General features: G+C 66.6%; 1 protein-coding gene across 1 annotated transcript in view; it reads right to left on the bottom strand.

The window, feature by feature from the left end:
• The window catches only part of CACNA1A (calcium voltage-gated channel subunit alpha1 A), a 26,871-nt gene extending 1,564 nt beyond the window's left edge, over nucleotides 1-25,307 (bottom strand). Inside the window, exons 1-8 of the mRNA XM_058861716.1 lie at nucleotides 25,157-25,307; nucleotides 19,841-19,946; nucleotides 18,929-19,068; nucleotides 10,926-11,017; nucleotides 9,127-9,279; nucleotides 4,099-4,286; nucleotides 1,577-1,679; nucleotides 1,384-1,499 (exon numbers count right to left, since the gene is read on the bottom strand). Of these exons, the coding sequence (XP_058717699.1) occupies nucleotides 1,384-1,499; nucleotides 1,577-1,679; nucleotides 4,099-4,286; nucleotides 9,127-9,279; nucleotides 10,926-11,017; nucleotides 18,929-19,068; nucleotides 19,841-19,946; nucleotides 25,157-25,296 (1,038 nt within the window). The 5' untranslated portion in view covers nucleotides 25,297-25,307. The remainder of the gene's footprint in view (nucleotides 1-1,383; nucleotides 1,500-1,576; nucleotides 1,680-4,098; nucleotides 4,287-9,126; nucleotides 9,280-10,925; nucleotides 11,018-18,928; nucleotides 19,069-19,840; nucleotides 19,947-25,156) is intronic.
• Nucleotides 25,308-26,294: the final 987 nt, after the last annotated feature.

Here is a 26,294-nt window from a genome sequence, read left to right on the forward strand (position 1 = left end):
TATTTGGGGGAGATTTGGGGAGATTTGGGGAGATTTGGGGAGATTTGGGGAGATTTGGGGAGATTTGGGGGATTTGGGGAGATTTATGGAGATTTGGGGGATTTGGGGGAGATTTGGGGGAGATTTGGGGGATTTGGGGAGATTTGGGGGAGATTTGGGGGAGATTTGGGGAGATTTGGGGAGATTTGGGGGAGATTTGGGGGATTTGGGGGAGATTTGGGGAGATTTGGGGGATTTGGAGGAGATTTGGGGGAGATTTGGGGGAGATTTGGGGGATTTGGAGGAGATTTGGGGGAGATTTGGGGAGATTTGGGGAGATTTGGGGATTTGGAGGAGATTTGGGGGAGATTTGGGGGATTTGGGGAGATTTGGGGAGATTGGATTTGGGGAGATTTGGGGAGATTTGGGGGAGATTTGGGGGAGATTTGGGGAGATTTGGGAGATTTGGGGAGATTTGGGGAGATTTGGGGAGATTTGGGGAGATTTGGGGAGATTTGGGGGAGATTTGGGGAGATTTGGGGATTTGGGGGATTTGGGAGATTTGGGGAAGATTTGGGGGAGATTTGGAGGAGATTTGGGGAGATTTGGGGGAGATTTGCGGGAGATTTGGGGGAGATTTGGGGGAGATTTGGAGGAGATTTGGGGAGATTTGGGGGAGATTTGGGGGAAGATTTGGGGGAGATTTGGGGAGATTTGGGGGAGATTTGGAGGAGATTTGGGGAGATTTGGGGGAGATTTGGGGAGATTTGGGGAGATTTGGGGGAGATTTGGAGGAGATTTGGGGAGATTTGGGGGAGATTTGGGGGAGATTTGGGGGATTTGGGGGAGATTTCAGGGATTTGGGAGATTTGGGGAGATTTTGGGGAGATTTGGGGAGAGATTTGGGGAGATCTGAGGTCACCCGTAGCCGCTCGGGGAGGGATTTGGGGTTGGGGTTTGGGCTCACGGAGCCAGGGGGAGTTTGGGGGAGATTTGGGGAGATTTGGGGGAGATTTGGGGGAGATTTGAATGAGATTTGAGGGATTTGGGGGAGATTTTGGGAGATTTGGGGAGATCTGAGGCCACCAGATCCGCTCAGGGAGGGATTGGGGTTGGGGTTTGGGCTCACGGAGCTGGGGGAGTTTTGGGGAGATTTGGGGAGATTTGGGGGAGATTTGGAGGAGATTTGGGGGATTTGAGGGAGATTTGGGGAGATTTGGGGAGATTTGGGGGATTTGGGGAGATTTGAGGTCACCCAGATCCGCTCGGGGAGGGATTTGGGGTTGGGGTTTGGGGCTCACAGAGCCGGGGGGATTTTTGGGGGATCCACAGAAGGTTTCGGGGGGTCCACAGAAGGTTTCGGGGGATCCACAGAAGGTTTCGGGGGGTGGTCCCGACCCTCACCCGCCTTGGAGATCCACTCCATGTATCCATTGAGCTCCCGCTCGATTTGCTGCTGCCGCCGCAGCTTGAGGAACGCCCGCCGGTTCTCCACCCGCTCCCGCTCTTTGGCAAACTCCCTGCGGACCCCCCCGCTCAGCTCCGGCCCGGGGGGGGCACCGGGAGACCCCCCAAAACCCCCCCCGGAGCCCCTTACCCGGACAGGACCCCCAGCACGAGGTTGAGCATAAAAAAGGAGCCGATGATGATGAGGGGGATGAAGTAGAGCCAGTTCCAAGTGTTCCTGAGGCGTCGTTGCTCTGGGGGGGGGAGGGAAAAAGGGGGGGGGTCCCGTGGATTGGGGGGGGGTCCCGGGAATTGGGGGGGTCCGGGAATTGGGGGGGGGTCCCGTGGATTGGGGGGGTCCCGTGGATTGGGGGGGGTCCCGTGGATTGGGGGGGTCCCGTGGATTGGGGGGGTCCCGGGAATTGGGGGGGTCCCGGGAATTGGGGGGGGTCCCGTGGATTGGGGGGGTCCCAGGAATTGGGGGGGTCCCGGGAATTGGGGGGTCCCGGGAATTGGGGGGGGTCCCGTGGATTGGGGGGTCCCAGGAATTGGGGGGGGTCCCGGGAATTGCGGGGGTCCCGGGAATTGGGGGGGTCCCAGGAATTGGGGGGGGTCCCGTGGATTGGGGGGGTCCCGGGAATTGGGGGGGTCCCGGAAATTGGGGGGGGTCCCGGGAATTGGGGGGGTCCCGTGGATTGAGGGGTCCCGTGGATTGGGGGGGGTCCCGGGGATTGGGGGGGTCCGTGGATTGGGGGGTCCGGGAATTGGGGGGGGTCCGGGAATTGGGGGGGTCCCGTGGATTGGGGGGGGTCCCGGGAATTGGGGGGGGTCCCGTGGATTGGGGGGGGTCCCGGGAATTGGGGGGTCCCAGGAATTGGGGGGGGTCCCGTGGATTGGGGGGGTCCGGGAATTGGGGGGGGTCTCATGGATTGGGGGGGGTCTCATGGATTGGGGGGGGGTCCGTGGATTGGGGGGTCCCAGGAATTGGGGGGGTCCCGTGGATTGGGGGGTCCCGTGGATTGGGGGGGTCCCAGGAATTGGGGGGGGTCCCGGGAATTGGGGGGGGTCCCGTGGATTGGGGGGTCCCGTGGATTGGGGGGGGTCCCGTGGATTGGGGGGGGTCCCGTGGATTGGGGGGGTCCCGGGAATTGGGGGGGGTCCCGGGAATTGGGGGGGGTCCCGTGGATTGGGGGGTCCCGGGAATTGGGGGGGGTCCAGGAATTGGGGGGGTCCCGGGAATTGGGGGGTCCCGTGGATTGGGGGGGGGTCCCGTGGATTGGGGGGTCCCGGGAATTGGGGGGGTCCCAGGAATTGGGGGGGGGTCTCATGGATTGGGGGGGTCCGTGGATTGGGGGGGGGGTCCCGTGGATTGGGGGGGGTCCCGTGGATTGGGGGGGGTCCCGGGAATTGGGGGGGTCCCAGGAATTGGGGGGGTCCCGGGAATTGGGGGGTCCCGTGGATTGGGGGGGGTCCCAGGAATTGGGGGGTCCCGGGAATTGGGGGGTCCGGGGAATTGGGGGGGTCACGGAATTGGGGGGGTCCCAGGAATTGGGGGGGGGTCCCGTGGATTGGGGGGTCCCGGGAATTGGGGGGTCCCAGGAATTGGGGGGGGTCCCAGGAATTGGGGGGGTCCCGGGAATTGGGGGGGGTCTCATGGATTGGGGGGGTCCCGTGGATTGGGGGGGGTCCCGTGGATTGGGGGGGATCCCGTGGATTGGGGGGGTCCCGGGAATTGGGGGGGTCCCGGGAATTGGGGGGGGTCCGGGAATTGGGGGGGTCCCAGGAATTGGGGGGGGTCCCGGGAATTGGGGGGGTCCCAGGAATTGGGGGGGGTCCCGTGGATTGGGGGGGGGTCCCGTGGATTGGGGGGGTCCCAGGAATTGGGGGGGTCCCGGGAATTGGGGCGGGTCCCGGGAATTGGGGGGGTCCCGTGGATTGGGGGGTCCCGTGGATTGGGGGGGGTCTCATGGATTGGGGGGGTCCCGGGAATTGGGGGGGGTCTCATGAGCCGGGGGGTCCCAGGAGGGTCCCACGGGGGCCGGTGGGGACCCAGGAGGGGACCGGGCGGCACCGGGTGGCGCCGGGCGGTACCGGGAGGGGACCGAGCAGCACCGGACAGGCACCGGGAGGGGACCGAGAGGCACCGGGCGGTACCGGACAGGCACCGAGCAGCACCGGACAGCACCGGGCGACACCGGGAGGGGACCCGAGCGGCACCGGGCGGCACCGGTCGGTACCAGGAGGGGACCGAGCAGCACTGGGCAGCACCGGACGGTACCGGGCGGTGACCGAGCAGCACCGGGCAGGCACCGGGCACCACCGAGCGGCACCAGGCGGTACCAGGAGGGGGAAACCGAAGCAGCACCGGCAGCACGGCAGCCGGGCGACACCGGGCCGGTACCGGGAGGGGACCGAGCAGCACCGGACAGGCACCGGGCAGCACCGGGCAGGCACCGGGCGGTACCAGGAGGGGAACGAGAGGCACCGGGGCGGTACCGGGAGGGGGACCGAGCAGCACCGGGCAGGCACCGGGCGGTACCAGGAGGGGACCGAGAGGCACCGGGCGGTACCGGACAGGCACCGGGCAGCACCGGGCAGCACCGGGCGGTACCGGGAGGGGACCGAGCAGCACCGGACAGGCACCGGGCGGTACCGGGAGGGGCCAGCCCTCACATAGTAGAGGAGGTCGGTCCACCCTTCCATGGTGATGCACTGGAAGACGGTGAGCACGGCGAAGAGGATGTTATCGAACTGAGTGATGCCGTAGTTGGGCCCTTCCCAGTATTTCTTGCACTTGGTGCCGTTGGGGCAGATCCGGGCCGGCTCGTCCGTCCCGCACGGGACCTCCACCTTGATCTCGTCTGCGAGGGGAGGGGGACATTGGGGGTCCCTTCGTGTCCTCAGAACCCCCCCAATGTCCCCAGAACCCCCTCAATGTCACCATGACCCCACCAATATCTCCATGACCCCCTCAATGTCCCCAGAACCCCCCCAATGTCCCCAGGACCCCCTCAATGTCACCATGACCCCACCAATATCTCCATGACCTCCCCCCAATATCGCCGGGACCCCCCCCCAATGTCCCCAGAAACACCCAAATGTCCCCAGGACCCCCCCCAATATCTCCAGGACCCCCCCAATGTCCCCAGAACCTCCTCAATGTCCCCATCACCCCACCAATGTCCCCAGAATCCCCCCAAATGTCCCCAGAACCCCCCCAATGTCCCCAGAACCCCCCCAATGTCCCCAGAACCCCACCAATATCCCAGAACCCCCCCAATGTCACCATGACCCCACCAATATCTCCATGACCTCCCCCCAATATCCCCAGACCCCCCCCCCCAATGTCTCCAGGACCCCCCCAATGTCCCCAGAGCCCCCAGAAACACCCAATATCCCCAGGACCCCCCCCCCAATGTCTCCAGGACCCCCCCCAATATCCCCATGACCCCCCAATGTCCCCCAGGACCCCCCCAATGTCTCCAGGACCCCCCCCAATATCCCCAGGACCCCCCCCAATGTCCTCAAGACCCCCCCAATATCCCCAGGACCCCCCCCAATCCTCCCATGACCCCCCAATATCCCCAGTACCCCCCCAATATACCCAGGACCCCCCCAATGACCCACCCCCAATATCCCCTGGACCCCCCCCCAAATCCCCAGGACCCCCCCCAATATCTCCAGGACCCCCCCAATGTCCCCAGAACCTCCTCAATGTCACCATGACCCCCCCCAGTATCCCCAGGACCCCCCAGGACCCCCCCAATATCCCCAGGACCCCCCCCCCAATACCCCCAGGACCCCCCCCCAATGTCCCCAGGACCTTCCCCAAAATCCCCAGGACCCCCCCAATATCCTCAGGACCCCCCCCAATGTCCCCCAGGACCCCCCCAATGTCTCCAGGACCCCCCCCCAATATCCCCATGACCCCCCAATGTCCCCAGGACCCCCCCAATGTCCCCAGAAACACCCAATGTCCCCAGAACCCCCCCAATATCCCCATGACCCCCCAATGTCCCCAGGACCCCCCAATATCCTCAGGACCCCCCCAATGTCCCCCAGGACCCCCCCCCCAATATCCTCAGGACTCCCCAATGTCCCCCAGGACCCCCCCAATGTCTCCAGGACCCCCCCCAATATACCCATGACTCCCCAATGTCCCCAGAACCCCCCCCCAATATACCCAGGACCCCCCCAATGACCCCCCCCAATATCCCCTGGACCCCCCCAAATCCCCAGGACCCCCCCCAATGTCTCCAGCCCCCCCCAATATCCCCAGGACCCCCCCCCATATCCTCAGGACCCCCCCCAATATCCCCATGACCCCCCCAATGTCCCCCAGGACCCCCCCCCCCCCCCCATGTCCTCAAGACCCCCCCCAATCCTCCCATGACCCCCCAATATCCCCATGACCCCCCCAATATCCCCAGGACCCCCCCCCAATATCCCCAGGACCCCCCCTCAATATACCCAGGACCCCCCCAATATCTCCAGGACCCCCCCAATATCCCCAGGACCCCCCCCAAGGCCCCCAGAACCCCCCCCAATATACCCAGGACACCCCCAATGTCCCCAGGATCCCCCAGGAACTCCCCAGTATCCCCAGGACCCCCCCAGGACCCCCCCAATGTCTCCAGGACCCCCCCCCCAATATCCCCAGGACCCCCCCAATGTCCTCAGGACCCCCCCAGGCCCCCCCCCAATATCCCCAGAACCCCCCCCAATATCTCCATGACCTCCCCCCAGGACCCCCCCCCAACATCCCCAGGACCCCCCCAACGCCCCCAGGACCCCCCCCCAATATCCCCAGGCCCCCCCCAATATCCCCAGAACCCCCCAGGACCCCCCCCAATATCCCCAGGACCCCCCCAATGTCCCCAGGACCCCCCAGGACCCCCCCCCAATGTCCCCAGGACCCCCCAGGACCCCCCCAATGTCCCCAGGACCCCCCAATATCCCCAGGACCCCCCAGGACCCCCCCAATGTCCCCAGGACCCCCCAGGACCCCCCCCCAATATCCCCAGGACCCCCCAGGACACCCCAATATCCCCAGGACCCCCCCCCAATATCCCCAGGACCCCCCAGGACCCCCCCAATCCCCCCAGGACCCCCCCAATGCCCCCATGAACCCCCCAATCCCCCCAGGCCCCCCCCGCCCCCCCCCGCAGGGCACGGACAGAAATAACCGCGCCCAATTAACGGCCTCATTAAGGGCCAGCGCTAATTAGGACGCTCCAGATCCAGCTCTGGCCGCCGGCCCGGGGAAAATTTTGGGGGGGGGGGGGGGGGGGGAGAAAAAAATCCGGTCCCTGCAGCCCCTCCCCCCCCTCAACCCCGGGGAAACTGAGGCACGAAGGGAGGGGGGGCAGATTTGGGGGGGGGAAGGGGGGGGCGGGGTAATTTGGGGAGGGGGCGGGGGGTAATTTGGGGGGGCGGGGTAATTTGGGGGGGGGGCAGGGGGGTAATTTGAGGGGGGGGAGGGTAATTTTGGGGAGGGGGGAGGGGGAGTCAAGGGTGGGGGGCTCGGGGGGATTGGGGGGTGCTGGAGGAGGGGTTGGGGGGGTTTGGGGGGGTTTGGGGGGGGCTGGAGGGGATTTGGGGGGGCTGGAGGGGATTTGGGGGGTGCTGGAGGAGGGGTTGGGGGGGTTTGGGGGGCTTTGGGGGGGTTTGGGGGGGCTGGAGGGGATTTGGGGGGGTTGGAGGAGGGGTTGGGGGGCTTTGGGGGGGTTGGGGGTGATTTGGGGGGTCTTTGGGGGGATTTGGGGGGGTTTGGGGGGGGCTGGAGGGGATTTGGGGGGGCTCGGGGGGATTTGGGGGGTGCTGGAGGAGGGGTTGGGGGGGTTTGGGGGGGTTTTGGGGGGGATTTGGGGGTGATTTGGGGGGGTTTGGGGGGGATTGGGGGGGTTGGGGAGGTTTAGGGGGGTTCAGAGGGGATTTGGGGGCTCGGGGGGATTTGGGGGTGCTGGAGGAGGGGTTGGGGGGCTTTGGGGGGGTTTGGGGGGGCTGGAGGGGATTTGGGGGGGCTGGAGGAGGGGTTGGGGGGTTTGGGGGGATTTGGGGGGGTTTGGGGGTCTTTGGGAGGATTTGGGGGGGGTTTGGGGGCGCTGGAGGGATTTGGGGGGGCTGGAGGAGGGGTTGGGGGGGTTTGGGGGTGATTTGGGGGGTTTGGGGGGGCTGGAGGGGATTTGGGGGGTGCTGGAGGAGGGGTTGGGGGGCTTTGGGGGGTTTGGGGGGGCTGGAGGGGATTTGGGGGGGTTGGAGGAGGGGTTGGGGGCTTGGAGGGGGTTTGGGGGTGATTTGGGGGGATTTGGGGGGGTTTGGGGGGGTTTGGGGGGCTGGAGGGGATTTGGGGGGTACTGGAGGAGGGGTTGGGGGGCTTTGGGGGGGTTTGGGGGTGATTTGGGGGTCTTTGGGGGGATTTGGGGGGGGTTTGGGGGGGCTGGAGGGGATTTGGGGGGGTGCTGGAGGAGGGGTTGGGGGGGTTTAGGGGAATTTGGGGGGGGTTGGGGAGGTTTAGGGGGGGTTCAGAGGGGATTTGGGGGGCTCGGGGGGGATTTGGGGGTGCTGGGGGAGGGGTTGGGGGGGTTTAGGAAGGGTTTGAGGGTCTTGGAGGGGATTTGGGGGGGTTTGGGGGGGTTTGGGGGATTTGGGGGGGCTGGAGGGGATTTGGGGGGGCGCTGGAGGAGGGGTTGGGGGGCCTTGGAGGGTTGGAGGGGGTTTGGAGGGGATTTGGGTGGGTCTGGGGGGGTTTCAGGAGATTCAGGGTGATTTGGGGGGTTTGGGGGGGTTTGGGGGGGCTGGAGGGGATTTGGGGGGGTTTGGGGAGGTTTGGGGGGGTTTGGAGTGGATTTGGGGGGTTTAGGGGAAATTTGGGGGGGGGTTGGGGAGGTTTAGGGGGGTTTGGGGGGGTTTTGGGGGGGCTCAGGGGGATTGGGGGGTGCTGGAGGAGGGGTTGGGGGGCCTTGGGAGGGTTGGAGGGGATTTGGGGGGGTTTGGGAGGGTTTGGGGGGATTTAGGGGGGATTTGGGGGGGATTTGGGGGTGTTCAGGGGGGCTTTGGGGAGGTTTAGGGAGGTTTGGAGGGGGCTTGGAGGGGATTTAGGGGGGCTGGAGGGGATTTGGGGGATTTGGGGGGGTTGGGGAAGTTTAGGGGGGTTTGGGGGATTTGGGGGGGGCTCGGGGGGTTTGGGGGGTGCTGGAGGAGGGGTGGGTGGGACTTGTGAGGGTTTGAGGGGCTTGGAGGGGATTTAGGGGGCTGGAGGGGATTCAGGAGGATTTGGGGGGGGTTTGGGGGGATTTGGGGGGGTTAGAGGTGATTCGGGGGAGTTTGGGGGGATTCAGGGGGGTTGGAGGTGATTCGGGGGAGTTTGGGGGGATTCAGGGGGGTTAGAGGTGATTCGGGGGAGTTTGGAGGGGATTCGGGGGAGTTTGGGGGGATTCGGGGGAGTTTGGGGGGATTCAGGGGGGCTGGAGGTGATTCGGGGGAGTTTGGGGGGATTCAGGGGGGCTGGGGGGGATTCGGGGGAGTTTGGGGGGATTCGGGGGAGTTTGGGGGGATTCAGGGGGGCTGGGGGGGATTCAGGGGGTCTGGGGGGGATCCGGGGGAGTTTGGGGGGATTCAGGGGGGCTGGAGAGGATTTGGGGGGGTCTGGGGGGATTCAGGGGTGCTGGGGGGGATCCGGGGGGCCTCTGAGGGGGTCACCTGTGACCAGGTCGAAGCAGGTGGTGTGGAATTTGCCCATATAAAACTCTAATCCTATGATGGCGAAGATGAGGATCGCGAAGAAGAGCAGGAGCCCGATCTGCAGCAGGGGGATCATCGCCTTCATGATGGACTTGAGCACGACCTGTAAACCTGCGGGAGGGGGGCTGAGCGGCCGGGACCCCCCCCGGGACCCCCCTGGGACCCCCCGGGAGCCCAAATCCCCCCCCGGGACACCCCGGGAGCCCAAATCGCCCCCCGGGACCCCCCCGGGACCCCCCCGGGACACCCCGGGAGCCCAAATCCCCCCCCCGGGACCCCCCCCGGGACCCCCCCCGGGACCCCCCCGGGACCCCAAATCCCCCCCCCGGGACACCCCGGGAGCCCAAATCGCCCCCCGGGACCCCCCCGGGACCCCCCCGGGACCCCCCGGGAGCCCAAATCCCCCCCCGGGACCCCAAATCCTGCCCAACAGTCACTTGGGACCCCCGAGACCCCCCTGGAACCCCCCCGGGACCCCAAATCCCCCCCCGGGGCCCCAAATCCTGCCCCACACTCACTTGGGACCCCCGAGACCCCCCGGGACCCCAAATCCTGCCCCACACTCACTTGGGATCCCCGAGACCCCCCCGGGACCCCAAATCCCCCCCCGGGACCCCCAAAATCCCCCCGGGACCCCAAATCCCGCCCCACACTCACTTGGGACCCCCGGGACACCCCCCGGGACCCCAAATCCCCCCCCGGGACCCCCAAATTCTGCCCCACACTCACTTGGGATACCCGAGACCCCAAATCCTGCCCCACACTCACTTGGGACCCCAAATCCCCCCCCGGGACCCCAAACCCCCCCCGAGACCCCAAATCCCGCCCCACACTCACTTGGGACCCCCGAGACCCCCCCCCGACACCCCAAATCCTGCCCCACACTCACTTGGGACCCCCGAGACCCCCCCGGAACCCCAAACCCCCCCCCGGGACCCCAAATCCTGCCCCACACTCACTTGGACCCCCGGGACCCCCCAAATCCTGCCCCACACTCACTTGGGATCCCCGAGACCCCCCCGGGACCCCAAATCCCCCCTCGGGACCCCAAATCCCGCCCCACACTCACTTGGGACCCCAAATCCCCCCTCGGGACCCCAAATCCCGCCCCACACTCACCTGGGACCCCAAATCCCCCCCCGACACCCCAAATCCTGCCCCACACCCACTTGGGACCCCAAATCCCCCCCGGGACACCCCAAATCCCGCCCCACACTCACTTGGGACCCCAAATCCTGCCCCACACTCACTTGGATCCCCCGAGACCCCCCCGGGACCCCCGAGACCCCCCCCGAGACCCCAAATCCTGCCCCACACTCACTTGGGAACCCCGAGACCCCCCTGGGACCCCCCCGAGACCCCAAATCCCCCCCCCGAGACCCCAAATCCTGCCCCACACTCACTTGGGACCCCCGGGACCCCCCAAATCCCGCCCCACACTCACTTGGAATCCCGACACCCCCCGGGACCCCCAAATCCTGCCCCACACTCACTTGGGACCCCAAATCCCCCCCCCCGGGACACCCCAAATCCCGCCCCACACTCACTTGGGATCCCCGAGGCCCCAAATCCCGCCCCACACTCACTTGGGACCCCCGGGACCCCCCCGGCACCCCAAATCCCGCCCCACACTCACTTGGGACCCCCGGGACCCCAAATCCCGCCCCACACTCACTTGGGACCCCCGGGACCCCCCAAATCCTGCCCCACACTCACTTGGGACCCCCGGGACCCCCCAAATCCCGCCCCACACTCACTTGGGATCCCCGACACCAGTTTGAGGGGTCGCAGCACTCGCACCGCCCGCAGCGTCCGCAGATCAAACTGGGAACCCACCGAGGCCAGGATGCTGCAGAGGGGGGAGAGGGGTCAGGGGAGAGGGACCCCCGGGGGGGTCAGGGGGCGCGGGGACCCCCGGTGGGGTCAGGGGGCTCGGGGACCCCCAACTGGGCCACCGAGAGCCGCCACCGGCACCGGCCCATCCCAGCTTGGCCAGGGACCCCCGCACCGGGGCCACCGCGGCCACCGCGGCCACCGCGGCCACCGGCACCGGCCCCGTCCCTGCCCAGAGCCACCGCATCCCCCGTGGGCCACCGGGAGCCACCGGGAGCCACCGGGAGCCACCGGGAGCCACCGGGAGCCACCGGGAGCCTGTGGCCACACGGGCACAGCTGGCACGAGCCCCCGCGGCGCTGTCACAGAGCCGGGAGCCCGTGGCTACCACTGTGAGCCCCTGTCCCCAGGGCAGGGCAACGAGTCCCCGGCCACCGTGAGCCCCCACATCTCTGTCACATGGTCCTGAGTCCCCGGCCACCAGGAGCCCCCAGATCCCTGTGACAGAGCCACGAGCCCCTGGCCACCGTGAACACCCAGATCCCTGTCACACAGCCACTAGCCCGTGGCCACCAGGAGCCCCCATATCCCTGTCACACGGCCATGAGCCTGTGGCCACCAGGAGCCCCCACATCCCTGTCACACAACCACGAGCCCGTGGCCACCATGAACCCCCACATCCCTGTCACAGAGCCATGAGCCTGTGGCCACTGAAAGCCCCCACATCTCTGCCACAGAACCACGAGCCCGTGGCCACCATGAACCCCCAGATCCCCGTCACAGAACCATGAGACCCCGGCCCCCAGGAGCCCCCTCGTCCCTGTCACAGAGCCACGAGCCCCTGGCCACTGAAAGCCCCCACATCCCTGTCACACAGCCACGAGCCCGTGGCCACCAGGAGCCCCCACATCCCTGTCACAGAACCACAAGGCCGTGGCCACTGCAAGACCCCCCATCCCTGTCACACAGCCCCGAGCCCGTGGCCACCGTGAACCCCCACATCCCTGTCACACAGCCACGAGCCCATGGCCACCAGGACCCCCAAATCTCTGTCACACGGCCACAAGCCCATGGCCACCGTGAACCCCCACATCCCTGTCACAGAACCACGAGCCCGTGGCCACCAGGAACCCCCACATCCCTGTCACACGGCCATGAGCCCCCGGCCACCAGAAGCCCCCAAATCTTTGTCACACAGCCACGAGCCCGTGGCCACCACGAGCCCCCACATCCCTGTGACAGAACCACGAGCCCGTGGCCACCAGGAGCCTCCACATCCCTGTCACAGAGCCACGAGCCCCCGGCCACCAGGAGCCCCCAGATCTCTGTCACAGAGCCATGAGCCCGTGGCCACTGAAAGCCCCCACATCCCTGTCACATGGCCATGAGCCCCCGGCCACCATGAGCCCCAAGATCCCTTTCACACAGCCCCGAGCCCGTGGCCACTATGAGCCCCCACATCCCTGTCACAGAACCACGAGCCCGTGGCCACTGAAAGCCCCCACATCCCTGTCACACGGCCATGAGCCCCCGGCCACCATGAGCCCCCGCATCTCTGTCACAGAACCCTGAGCCCCTGGCCACTGTGAACCCCCACATCCCTGTCACAGAACCACGAGCCCCTGGCCACCAGGAGCCCCCACATCCCTGTCACACAGCCACGAGCCCGTGGCCACCAGGAGCCCCCACATCCCTGTCACATGGCCATGACCCCCCGGCCACCACAAGCCCCCAAATCGTCACACAGCCACGAGCCCGTGGCCACCACGAGCCCCCGCATCTCTGTCACAGAACCACGAGCCCCTGGCCACCGGGAGCCCCCACATCCCTGTCACAGAACCACAAGCCCGTGGCCACTGCAAGCCCCCACATCCCTGTCACACAGCCACGATCCCGTGGCCACCACGAGCCCCCAGATCCCTGTCACAGAACCACGAGCCCGTGGCCACCGTGAACCCCCACATCCCTGTGACAGAGCCATGAGCCCCCGGCCACCAGGAGCCCCCAAATCTTTGTCAGAGCCACAAGCCCCTGGTCACTGCAAGCCCCCACATCTTCATCACAGAACACTGAACCTCTGGCCACCAGGAGCCCCCACATCCCTGTCATATGGCCATGAGCCCCTGGCCACCAGGAGCCCCCAAATCTCTGTCACAGAAGCACGAGCCCGTGGCCACCAGAAGCCCCCAAATCTTTGTCACACGGCCACGAGCCCGTGGCCACCAGGAGCCCCCAGATCCCTGTCACACGGCCATGAGCCTGTGGCCACCACGAGCCCCCAAATCTTTGTCACACAGCCACGAGCCCCTGGTCACTGCAAGCCCCCACATCTTCATCACAGAACACTGAACCTCTGGCCACCAGGAGCCCCCACATCCCTGTCACATGGCCATGAGCCCCCGGCCACCAGGAGCCCCCAAATCGTCACACAACCACGAGCCTGTGGCCACCAGGAGCCCCCACATCCCTGTCACACAGCCACAAGCCCGTGGCCACCAGGAGCCCCCACATCTTTCTCACAGAACACTGAACCTCTGGCCACCAGAAGCCCCCACATCCCTGTCACACAGCCACGAGCCCATGGCCACCGTGAACCCCCACATCCCTGTCACAGAACCACGAGCCCCTGGCCACCGTGAGCCCCCACATCCCTGTCACAGAACCACGAGCCCGTGGCCACCACGAGCCCCCAGATCTCTGTCACAGAACCACGAGCCCGTGGCCACCGTGAACCCCCACATCCCTGTCACACAGCCACGAGCCCCTGGCCACCAGGAGCCCCCAAATCTCTGTCACAGAAGCACAAGCCCGTGGCCACCAGAAGCCCCCAAATCTTTGTCACACAGCCACGAGCCCGTGGCCACCGTGGACCCCCAGATCCCTTTCACACAGCCCCGAGCCCGTGGCCACCAGGAGCCCCCAGATCCCTGTCACAGAGCCACGAGCCCCTGGCCACCGTGAACCCCCAGATCCCTGTCACAGGACCACGAGCCCATGGCCACCACGAACCTCCAGATCCCTTCTCACAGAAGCATGAGCCCGTGGCCACCAGTAGCCCCCAGATCTCTGTCACAGAACCACGAGCCCCTGGCCACCGTAAACCCCCAAATCTTTGTCACACAGCCACGAGCCCGTGGCCACCACGAGCCCCCACATCTCTGTCACACGGCCATGAGCCCGTGGCCACTGCAAGCCCCCACATCCCTGTCACACAGCCACGAGCCCGTGGCCACTGCAAGCCCCCACATCCCTGTCACACAGCCACGAGCCCCTGGCCACCAGGAGCCCCCAAATCTCTGTCACAGAAGCACGAGCCCGTGGCCACTGAAAGCCTCCAGATCCCTGTCACACAACCCCGAGCCCGTGGCCACCAGGAACCCCCACATCCCTGTCACACAGCCACGAGCCCGTGGCCACCAGGAGCCCCCACATCCCTGTCACAGAGCCACGAGCCCGTGGCCACCAGGAGCCCCCACATCCCTGTCATATGGCCATGAGCCTGTGGCCACCAGGAGCCCCCAAATCGTCACACAGCCACGAGCCCGTGGCCACCACGAGCCCCCAGATCTTTGTCACACGGCCACGAGCCCGTGGCCACCAGGAGCCCCCCACATCTCAGTCACAGAACCACGAGCCCGTGGCCACTGAAAGCCCCCACATCCGTGTCACACAGCCACGAGCCCGTGGCCACCAGGAGCCCCCACATCCCTGTCACAGAGCCACGAGCCCCTGGCCACCGTGAACCCCCAGATCCCTTTTCACAGAAGCACGAGCCTCTGGCCACCGTGATCCCCCACATCCCTGTCACAGAGCAACGAGCCCATGGCCACCAGGAGCCCCCAAATCTTTGTCACAGAGCCACAAGCCCCTGGTCACTGCAAGCCCCCACATCTTCATCACAGAACACTGAACCTCTGGCCACCGTGAGCCCCCACATCCCTGTCATATGGCCATGAGCCTGTGGCCACCAGGAGCCCCCAAATCTCTGTCACATGGCCACGAGCCCATGGCCACCGTGAGCCCCCAAATCTCTGTCACACGGCCACAAGCCCCCAAGCCACCGCGAGCCCCCACATCCCTGTCACAGAACCACGAGCCCGTGGCCACTGAAAGCCCCCACATCCCTGTCACAGAACCACGAGCCCGTGGCCACCGTGAACCCCCAGATCTTTGTCACACAGCCACGAGCCCGTGGCCACCGTGAACCCCCACATCCCTGTGACAGAACCACGATCCCGTGGCCACCGTGAACCCCCCCATCCCTGTGACAGAACCACGAGCCCGTGGCCACCAGTAGCCCGCGGCGGTGCTGTCACGGCCCCCGCGAGCCCCCGTGTCCCCGCCGCAGGGCCACGTGCCGCAGGGCCGGCAGCCGGTGCCGCCAGCGCGGGCGGCAGCTCGGGGCTATTTTTAGCCTTTTCCGGCGATGCTGCCGGTGGTGGCTGATGCCAGCGCTGGTCCCAGCCCGGGGCTCGTGGCCACCGGCCAGCACCGGCCCCGCCGTCCCCGAGGGGCCGGAGGGGGTGGCCGGGTAGCCAAAGGGGGTCCCCGGTGTCCCCCAGGGGTTCGCTGCTGGCCCCGGTGATGCGGAGGGTCCCCCTTGTTGCCATGGCAACCGGATGGGGATGCTCATCCGTCACCTCTCCCCATCGCAGCCAGAGCTGGACCCCCCCCGTGACCCCCAGCACCCCCATGTACCCCCCTTTATCCACCCCGACACCCCAATTTATCCACCCCGACACCCCAATTTATCCACCCCGACACCCCCATTTATCCACCCCGACACCCCAATTAATTCACCCGACACCCCAATTAATTCACCCCCATGTACCCCCATTTATCCACCCCGACACCCCAATTCATTCACCCATCACCCCAATTAATTCACCCCCGTCACCCCAATTAATTCACCCCCGTCACCCCAATTAATTCACCCCCATGTACCCCCATTTATCCACCCCGACACCCCAATTCATTCACCCATCACCCCAATTAATTCACCCCCATGTACCCCCATTTATCCACCCCGACACCCCAATTAATTCACCCGTCACCCCAATTAATTCACCCCCATGTACCCCCATTTATCCACCCCGACACCCCAATTCATTCACCCCCGCCACCCCAATTAATTCACCCCCATGTACCCCCATTTATCCACCCCGACACCCCAATTCATTCACCCATCACCCCAATTAATTCACCCCCGTCACCCCAATTAATTCACCCCCATGTACCCCCATTTATCCACCCCGACACCCCAATTTATCCGCCCCGACACCCCAATTAATTCACCCGTCACCCCAATTCATTCACCCCCATCACCCCAATTAATTCACCCCCATCACCCCAATTCATTCACCCCCATCACCCCAATTCATTCACCCCCATGTACCCCAATTTATCCACCCCGACACCCCAATTTATCCACCCCGACACCCCAATTCATTCACCCCCATGTACCCCCCTTTATCCACCCCGTCACCCCAATTCATTCACCCATCACCCCAATTAATTCACCCCCATGTACCCCCATTTATCCACCCCGTCACCCCAATTTATCCACCTCGTCACCCCAATTAATTCACCCGTCACCCCAATTAATTCACCCCCGTCACCCCAGTTAATTCACCCCCATGTACCCCCATTTATCCACCCCGTCACCCCAATTCATTCACCCCCATCACCCCAATTTATCCACCCTCCATCACCCCCTTGCATTCACCCCAATTAATTCATCCCCAAACTGCCCCAATTAATTCAGCCCCGGCACCCCAATTAATTCACCCCCGTCACCCCAATTAATTCACCCCTGACACCCCAATTAATTCATCCCCAAACCGCCCCAATTAATTCACCCCCGACACCCCAATTAATTCACCCCCATCACCCCAATTAATTCACCCCCATCACCCCAATTAATTCACCCCCATGTACCCCAATTTATCCACCCCGACACCCCAGTTTATCCACCCCGACACCCCAATTCATTCACCCCCATCACCCCAATTAATTCACCCCAAACCGCCCCAATTAATTCACCCCCAACACCCCAATTAATTCACCCCCGACCACCCCAATTAATTCACCCCCATCACCCCAATTAATTCACCCCAAACCGCCCCAATTAATTCACCCCAAACCGCCCCAATTAATTCACCCCCGACACCCCAATTAATTCACCCCCATCACCCCAATTAATTCACCCCCGACCACCCCAATTAATTCACCCCCATCACCCCAATTTATCCACCCTCTGTCATCCCCTTGCATTCACCCCAATTAATTCATCCCCAAACTGCCCCAATTAATTCACCCCAAACCGCCACAATTAATTCACCCCCATCACCCCAATTTATCCACCCCCCGTCACCCCCTTGCATTCACCCCAATTAATTCACCCCTGACGACCCCAATTAATTCACCCCAAACCGCCCCAATTAATTCACCCCAAACCGCCCCAATTAATTCACCCCCATCACCCCAATTAATTCACCCCCATCACCCCAATTAATTCACCCTCTGTCATCCCCTTGCATTCACCCCAATTAATTCACCCCAAACTGCCCCAATTAATTCACCCCCATCACCCCAATTAATTCACCCCCGACACCCCAATTAATTCACCCCTGATGACCCCAATTAATTCACCCCCGACCACCCCAATTAATTCACCCCCATCACCCCAATTCATTCACCCCCGACACCCCAATTAATTCACCCCTGACGACCCCAATTAATTCACCCCCGACACCCCAATTAATTCACCCCCGTCACCCCAATTAATTCACCCCCGACACCCCAATTAATTCACCCCATCACCCCAATTTATCCACCCTCTGTCATCCCCTTGCATTCACCCCAATTAATTCATCCCCAAACTGCCCCAATTAATTCACCCCCATCACCCCAATTAATTCACCCCCCCTGTACCCCAATTAATTCACCCCCATGTACCCCCATTTATCCACCCCGACACCCCAATTCATTCACCCGTCACCCCAATTTATCCACCCCCATCACCCCAATTAATTCACCCCCGTCACCCCAATTAATTCACCCCAAACCGCCCCAATTAATTCACCCATCACCCCAATTAATTCACCCCCATGTACCCCCATTTATCTACCCCGACACCCCAATTAATTCACCCATCACCCCAATTAATTCACCCCCGACACCCCAATTAATTCACCCCATCACCCCAATTAATTCACCCCAAACCGCCCCAATTAATTCACCCCAAACTGCCCCAATTAATTCACCCCCATCACCCCAATTAATTCACCCCCCTGTACCCCCATTTATCCACCCCGACACCCCAATTAATTCACCCCCGACACCCCAATTAATTCACCCCCAACACCCCAATTAATTCACCCCCATCACCCCAATTAATTAATTCACCCCCATTCCTGGGGGCGAGCAGTGTCTGGAACAGGGGCCGGGGGGCTCCGGGGGGCTCCGAGATCTGGGGGGGGGGGCAGAGGAGGCGCCCCCCCGATGCCACAGAAGGACAGAACCCCCCAAAAAACCGTGCCTCAGTTTCCCCTCTGAGGTCTCTGTGACCGGGGGGGGGTCTCTGTGATTGGGGGGGGTCTCTGTGATTGGGGGGGGTCTCTGTGATTTGGGGGGGTCTCTGTGATTGGGGGGGGTCTCTGTGATTGGGGGGGTCTCAGGGGTGGCGGTGCCACTGCCGGGGGTGGATTCAGGAGCGGGACACGGGGGAGGTGACAGGAGGCAGCGGGCTCTGAGTGACACCGCGGGGACACGTTGTGACAGCGCCGGGAGGGACACGGCGACAGGGACGAGCCGCACACGCGCGGCCACACGTGGGGACACAGGTGGGGAGCAGGGAGGGGAGGGAGGGGAGGGTCGGTGACACAGATTTGTCCCCAAACGGGGGTCGCGGTGAGGGTCCCCTCACCCCGTGAGCACCACCACGAAGTCCATCACGTTCCAGCCGTTGCGCAGGTAGGAGCCTTTGTGGAAGGCGAAGCCCAGCGCGATGATCTTGATCCCCGCCTCGAAGCAGAAGATGCCGATGAAATACGGCTCCGTGTCGTCCTGGGCGCGGGGACAGGTGTCGGGGACAGGTGCCAGGGGACGCGGCCACCCCCGGACACCCCCTCCCCACCCCGGGGTGAGGGGTCAGCGCTGCCCCCCGGCCCCCTCCAGCCCTCCCCGGCTGGCCCCGGGCGGAGGCGGCGGCGCTCCCGGCGTGGCCCAGATTCCCAGTAAGGAGGAAACTGGGACGCCGGCGGGTCCGGGGGGAACTGGGAATCGTGGCCAGCGTGGGCCAGGTGCGGGCTGGCACCCCCGCCCCCATCCCTGCCCTGCTGCCCACGCTGGAGGGGGGGGCAGGGACACGGCAGGGACCCCGCGGGGGGCTGGGGACCCCCAGAAGAGCCCCCAGGGACCCCCAACAAAGCTCGTGGGGTGCCCGGGAACCTCTGCTGGCACTGCCAGGGTGCCCAGGGAGCCTTGCTGGAGCTCCCAGGGGTGGCAGGGACCCCCAGAAGAGCCCCCAGGGACCCCCACCAAAGCTCGTGGGGTGCCCAGGGAGCCTTGCTGGAGCCCCCAGGGGTGGCAGGGACCCCCAGAAGAGCCCCCAGGGACCCCCACCAAAGCTCGTGGGGTGCCCGGGAACCTCTGCTGGCACTGCCAGGGTGCCCAGGGAGCCTCAGCAGAGCTCCAGCAGCGCCCAGGGACCCTCACGGAGCCCCGGGGACCCTCCCGGAGCCCCGGGGACCCTCACGGGAGCCCCAGGGACCCTCCCGGAGCCCCAAGGGTGCCGGGGACCCTCCCCAGGAGCCCACCGGTGCCGCCCCCCGCTCACCAGCCGCTCCGACATGGGGGTCTTGTCCTCGTCGGGCAGGTGCTGCTCCAGCGCCAGGACGATGCAGTTCGCGATGATGGTGGCTAAAATCATGTATTCAAAAGGAGTGGGGGGCGAGTCAAGGAAAAAAACGGGGCCGGGGGACCCGCAAACCGCTCCGGCGGGGGGGAAACTGAGGCAGAGTGGGGCGGCGGGGCGGCCAAAGCGGCTCCGAGGCGCTCCCCGTGCCCCGGTGTCGGCGCCCGCGTGTTCGGCGGCTCATTAATTAATTCCCTCATCAAAGCGGCAGCCGCGGCCTCGGCAGCGCGATCAAAGCGCCGCGGGGAGCGCGGGATCCGCCGCGACCGACACGGCCCCGGGGGCACCCGGAGCACCGGGAGCACCGGGAGCACCGGGAGCACCGGGAGCGCCGGGCACCGGCACCCGCGGGGGGTGCGGGGACGTGTCCAGGTCCTGTCCCCTGTCCCCGTGTCCTGCCCCACGGCTCTGTCCCCTGCCCCACATCCCGCCCCAGCGGCACCGGAGGGAACGAGGATGAGACCGGAGGGAACGAGGATGAGACCGGAGCCGAACGAGGCCGGGCCAGGGGAGGGCTGCGGGCCCCACGGCCCGGTCCAGGGATCCCGCACGGTTCGGTCCGGCCCGGGGATCCCGCACGGTTCTCGGGCCCGGCCCGGGGATCCCGCACGGTTCTCGGGCCCGGGGATCCCGCACGGTTCCGGGCCCGGGGATCCCGCACGGTTCTCAGGCCCGGGGATCCCGCACGGTTCCGGGCCCGGGGATCCCGCACGGTTCCGGGCCCGGGGATCCCGCACGGTTCTCGGGCCCGCAGATCCCGCACGGTTCTCCAGTCCGGGGATCCCGCACGATTCTCGGGCCCGCAGATCCCGCACGGTTCCGGTCCGGGGATCCCGCACGGTTCGGCCCGGCCCGGGGATCCCGCACGGTTTGGTCCGGCCCGGGGATCCCGCACGGTTCTCGGGCCCGGGGATCCCGCACGGTTCCAGGCCCGGGGATCCCGCACGGTTCTCGGGCCCAGGGATCCCGCACGGTTCGGTCCGGCCCGGGAATCCCGCACGGTTCCGGGCCCGGGGATCCCGCACGGTTCGGCCCGGGGATCCCGCACGGTTCTCCGGCCCGGTCCGGGGATCCCGCACGGTTCCGGGCCCGGGGATCCCGCACGGTTCCGGGCCCGGGGATCCCGCACGGTTCCGGTCCGGGGATCCCGCACGGTTCTCCTGCCCCCAGCACGGGCCTCGGGCACAGAACACGCGCGGCCACCCGGGATCCCAGCGTGGAATATCCCAACAGCTCCCTGGCACAGCCCGGAACCGGCACCGGCACCGGCAGAGCCCGGCCTGCTCACCGAGCCAGAACCACCCAGAACCGGCACCGGCACCGGCACAGCCCGGCCTGTTCACTGAGCCAGAACCACCCAGAACCGGCACCGGCACAGCCCGGCCTGCTCACCGAGCCAGAACCGGCACCGGCACAGCCCGGCCTGCTCACCGAGCCAGAACCCCCCAGAACCGGCACCGGCACAGCCCGGCCTGCTCACCGAGCCAGAACCACCCAGAACCGGCACCGGCACCGGCACAGCCCGGCCTGTTCACCGAGCCAGAACCACCCAGAACCGGCACAGCCCGGCCTGCTGACCCAGCCAGAACCGGCACCGGCACAGCCCGGCCTGTTCACCGAGCCAGAACCGGCACCGGCACAGCCCGGCCTGTTCACCGAGCCAGAACCACCCAGAACCGGCACAGCCCGGCCTGTTCACCGAGCCAGAACCACCCAGAACCGGCACCGGCACCGGCACAGCCCGGCCTGTTCACCGAGCCAGAACCACCCAGAACCGACACAGCCCGGCCTGCTCACCGAGCCAGAACCACCCAGAACCGACACAGCCCGGCCTGTTCACCGAGCCAGAACCACCCAGAACCGGCACAGCCCGGCCTGCTGACCCAGCCAGAACCGGCACCGGCATAGCCCGGCCTGTTCACCGAGCCAGAACCACCCAGAACCGGCACCGGCATAGCCCGGCCGGCTCACCGAGCCAGAACCACCCAGAACCGACACCGGCACAGCCCGGCCTGTTCACCGAGCCAGAACCACCCAGAACCGGCACAGCCCGGCCTGTTCACCGAGCCAGAACCCCCCAGAACCGGCCCCACTGCCCCATCGCGGCTCTGGCACAGCTCCGGCGCAGCGCTGGCACCGGCACCGGGCACCGAGCACAGCGCTGGCACGGGGAGCCGGTGCTGCTGTCCGGCACGGCTCCGTGGCACGGCTCCGTGGCACGGCTCCGTGGCACGGCACGGTTCTCCGGCACCACTTCCCGGTGCAATATGTCTCCCGGTGCCGGTATCTGGGCCAGCGCGGCTCCCTGGCACGGCACCGTTACCCGGTCCGGCTCCCTGGCACAGCCCGGGGATCCAGGAGAGCTCCCGGTACCGGGATCCGGCCCGGTGCAGCTCCCTGGCACAGCCCGGGGATCCAGGACAGCTCCCGGTACCGGGATCCGGCCCGGCACGGCTCCCTGGCATGGCAGAGCTCCCGGTACCGGGATCCGGTCCGGCACGGCTCCCTGGCATGGCAGAGCTCCCGGTACCGGGATCCGGTCCGGCACGGCTCCCTGGCATGGCAGAGCTCCCGGTACCGGGATCCGGTCCGGCGCGGCTCCCTGGCATGGCAGAGCTCCCGGTACCGGGATCCGGCCCGGCACGGCTCCCTGGCATGGCAGAGCTCCCGGTACCGGGATCCGGTCCGGCACGGCTCCCTGGCACAGCCCGGGGATCCAGGACAGCTCCCGGTACCGGGATCCGGTCCGGCACGGCTCCCTGGCATGGCAGAGCTCCCGGTACCGGGATCCGGTCCGGCACGGCTCCCTGGCATGGCAGAGCTCCCAGAGCCGGGATCCGGCCGCGCTCCTGGCGCAGCCCGGGCATCTGGTGCCGGATTCCGGCCCGGCACGGCTCCTGGCACCGCCCGGGGATCCAGGAGAGCTCCCGGTACCGGATTCCGGCCCGGCACGGCTCCTGGCACCGCCCGGCCCGGTTATCCGGGGCAGCGGAGAGCGGCGATGCAGCAGCGCGGATCCAGCGCGGATCCAGCACGGCACAACCTCCCAGCCACGGGGCTCTGCGCCCCCAAACCGGGCTCGGGGGGTTCCCCTCTGCCCCGTGCCCCTTCCCCCCCAGCGGGATCCCCCCCCAGGACGGATTTTGGGGCTCGGCGGGAGCAGCCCCCGGCTGCCGCCGCCCCCGAGCCCCGGGACCGGCGTGGGAGGCTCTGCGTGCCGCAGGATGGGACCCGCAGGGCCGCGCTGGGAGGGGAGGGGGGGGACGATGCACCAACCCCCCCCTTCCCCGAGCACCCCGGAGCACCCCGGAGCACCCCGAGACCCCCAGAGCCCTGCCCGGCCCCGCCGCGACGCCCCCGCCGCGGGGAACCGGCGCTCCCGTCACCGCCCCGGGAACGGCGCTGCCCGGCCCCGCTGCGGCACCGAGCGGTGCGGGCCGCTCCCCCCGCGCCCCCCCCGCCCTTCGGGGGGCACCCAGCGTGTGCCCGAGGGGGTGCCCGCGACCCCCAACTCCCTCCGCACTCTGGGGGGGTCCCCAAAATCTCGTGGTGGAGCCGGAGACCCCCCCCCACCCCCCGGCTACGGCTCAAAAAGCGCGTGGGGACCCCCCCGATCCCGCGTGGAGCCCCCGCAGCCGCCAGGAGAGGAGGCAGCGGCTGTTTGGGGGGTGACGGCGGCGGGATGGGGGGCGACAGGGGCTGTTTTGGGGGGCTGCGGGTCCTTTTGGGGTGCTGGGGGCATTTTTGGGTGGCTGCTGCCGGCCGAGTGTTTGAGGGGGCAGAAAAAGGGGGAAGGGGCTCGGAGGAACCCCAAGGGCAGCAGGGTGGGGGCTGCACCTCCCCGAAATAGCCCAAAATAGCCCCAAATAGCCCAAAATAGCCCCAAATAGCCCAAAATAGCCCCAAATAGCCCCAAAATAGCCCAAAATAGCCCCAAATAGCCCTGAGCCCCCAAACAGCCCTGCTGGGGGGCGGGGGGGGGGGATTTGGGGACACCTCGAGTCTGTGGGGACCCCGGAGGGATGGAAATGGGGGGACGGGAGGGTTTTGGGGTGCGGGACGCCAGCTCACACATCCTCCCCAAAAATAGAGCAGGGGGAGGTGCTGGTGCAGTGGGGTCCCCCTTTTCCCCCCCCCAGGAGGAGCTGGAACCCCCCAATGTGGGGACAGGGCTGGGATTGGGGGGCTCCAGAGACCCCAAGGCAGGGGAGAGAAATGGGGGTCCCCAAGGCAGGGAATGGGGACCCCAAAAGGGGGTTGGGGACCCCAAAAGGGGGTCACAGGGACGGGGATGTCGGATGAGGACCCCGATCAGGACATGGTGACCCCAAAATGGGTCTGGAGTGGCCGGAGCAGGCCGAGGAGCCGAGGGATGGGAATGAGGACGGGATGGGGGGCGCGGAGTGGGGCTGGGGACCCCCCCGAGCAGGACACGGTGACCCCAATACGGGGATGGGGAGGTGACACCTGACCAGAACGGGGACCCCCGAGCAGGACACGGTGACCCCAATACGGGGATGGGGAGGTGACACCTGGCCAGAACGGGGACCCCCGAGCAGGACACGGTGACCCCAACACGGGCACGGGGAGGTGACCCCAGAGCAGAACGGGGACCCCCCAGAGCAGGACACGGTGACCCCGATACGGGGATGGGGAGGTGACACCTGACCAGAATGGGGACCCCCCAGAGCAGGACACGGTGACCCCAACACGGGGATGGGGAGGTGACCCCAGAGCAGAACGGGGACCCCCGAGCAGGACACGGTGATCCCGATACGGGGACGGGGAGGTGACACTGGAGCAGAACGGGGACCCCCGAGCAGGACACGGTGACCCCAATACGGGGATGGGGAGGTGACACTGGAGCAGAACGGGGACCCCCCAGAGCAGGACACGGTGACCCCAATACGGGGATGGGGAGGTGACCCCCGAGCAGGGCAGGGAAACGGGGTCCCCGATGGAGGTCAGGGGATGGGGGGACCCTCATGCAGCTCCAGGGAACCCCAAAGCAGGTCAGGGGACGGAGCCATCGTATCGTGACCCCAATTTGAGGATGAGGATCCCAATACGGGGCTGAGGAGCTCATGCAGGACATGGGGACCCCGAGACGGGACCGGGGACCCCAGAGCAGGACAGGGTGACCCCAGGGAGGGCCAGAGGTCAGGGCTGTGGGCCGGGGGTCCCTGTGCCGGTGCCAGGATCCCACCACGGAGCCGGGGGTCCCCCCAGAAAGGATATGGCCATTCGGTGATCTTTTTGGCGTATTTCCTCACCACGTTGTCCTCACTGAAGAGGAAGAGCGAGCGGTTGACGGTGAGGCAGTTCTGCCGCACCGGGATGGGGTTGTACAGGGCCATGGTGCGGGCGCGCTGGGCCATGGACTGCTTGTAGAGCCTCTGCGCCCCGGGGGGGCCCTGCCGAGGACCCCCCCCCGCGCCCCGGCCCCCCGCCGCCGCCCCGGGGCCGCTCCCGCCGCCGCCGGGCCCGTAGCGGGCCGCCACCTCCTCTCCGAAACGAGCCATCCCGCCGGGGGGGGGTCACGCTGCTGAGGCCGGCACCGTCCAGGAGCTCATCACATCCCATGGGCCCCCCCAAAACGCTCCGGGGGGGGGTCGGGGTCCGTCCCGAGCGGGCGCCGGGCGCTCAGGCGGCGGAGGAGAGCGGTGCCGGCATCCCGAGCATCCTCCGGTGCGGCGCGCCCCCCCCGCGAGCCGGTGCGGCGGGGGGGGGGGGGGACCCCCGGTAGAGTGGGGGGGTCCGCGGGATGCGGGGGTCCCTCCGCTGCGGCTCGCGGTGTCCCGGAGGATGGGGGGGGCTCTTCTCTTGCGGTGCCCCCCCCCCCCGCAATCCGGTGCGGAGGGGGTGGGGGTCCTTCCCCCCCCCCCGGTTTAACGGGGGTCTCCGACGCTGCGGCTCCCGGCGCGGGGGGGGGTCCCGGTGCCCCGGAGGGGGTTGCGGGGGTCCTGGCGCTGCAGCTCGCGGTGCCCCGGTTTCGGGGGTGGTGGTGGTGGTGGAGGGAGGGGGGGGGGTGGTCCCGGTGATTCGGTACCGGGAGGGCCGAGCCCCCCCCCGCTGCGGCTCCCGGTGCCCCGGTGTGTGTGGCGGGGGGGTCCCTTCGCTGCGGCTGGCGGTGCCCCGGAGCGGGGTGCGGGGGTCCCGGCGCTGCGGCTCCCGTTGCCCCCCCCCCGGAGGGGGTTGCGGTAATTTGGGGCGGGGGGAGAGAGAAGAGGAGGGAGAGAGGAGCGGAAAAACCCCGGGGCTCGCTCAGCGCATCCCGGCGCCCCCGGCCCGGAGCATCCGTGAGAAGCGAAGAGGAGGGAAGGGGGGGGGGGGGAGAGAGGTAAAAAAAATAATTCCCCCCCCCAAAAAAAATCCC

Source organism: Poecile atricapillus, chromosome 39, assembly GCF_030490865.1.
Source record: "Poecile atricapillus isolate bPoeAtr1 chromosome 39, bPoeAtr1.hap1, whole genome shotgun sequence".
NCBI lineage: Eukaryota > Metazoa > Chordata > Aves > Passeriformes > Paridae > Poecile > Poecile atricapillus.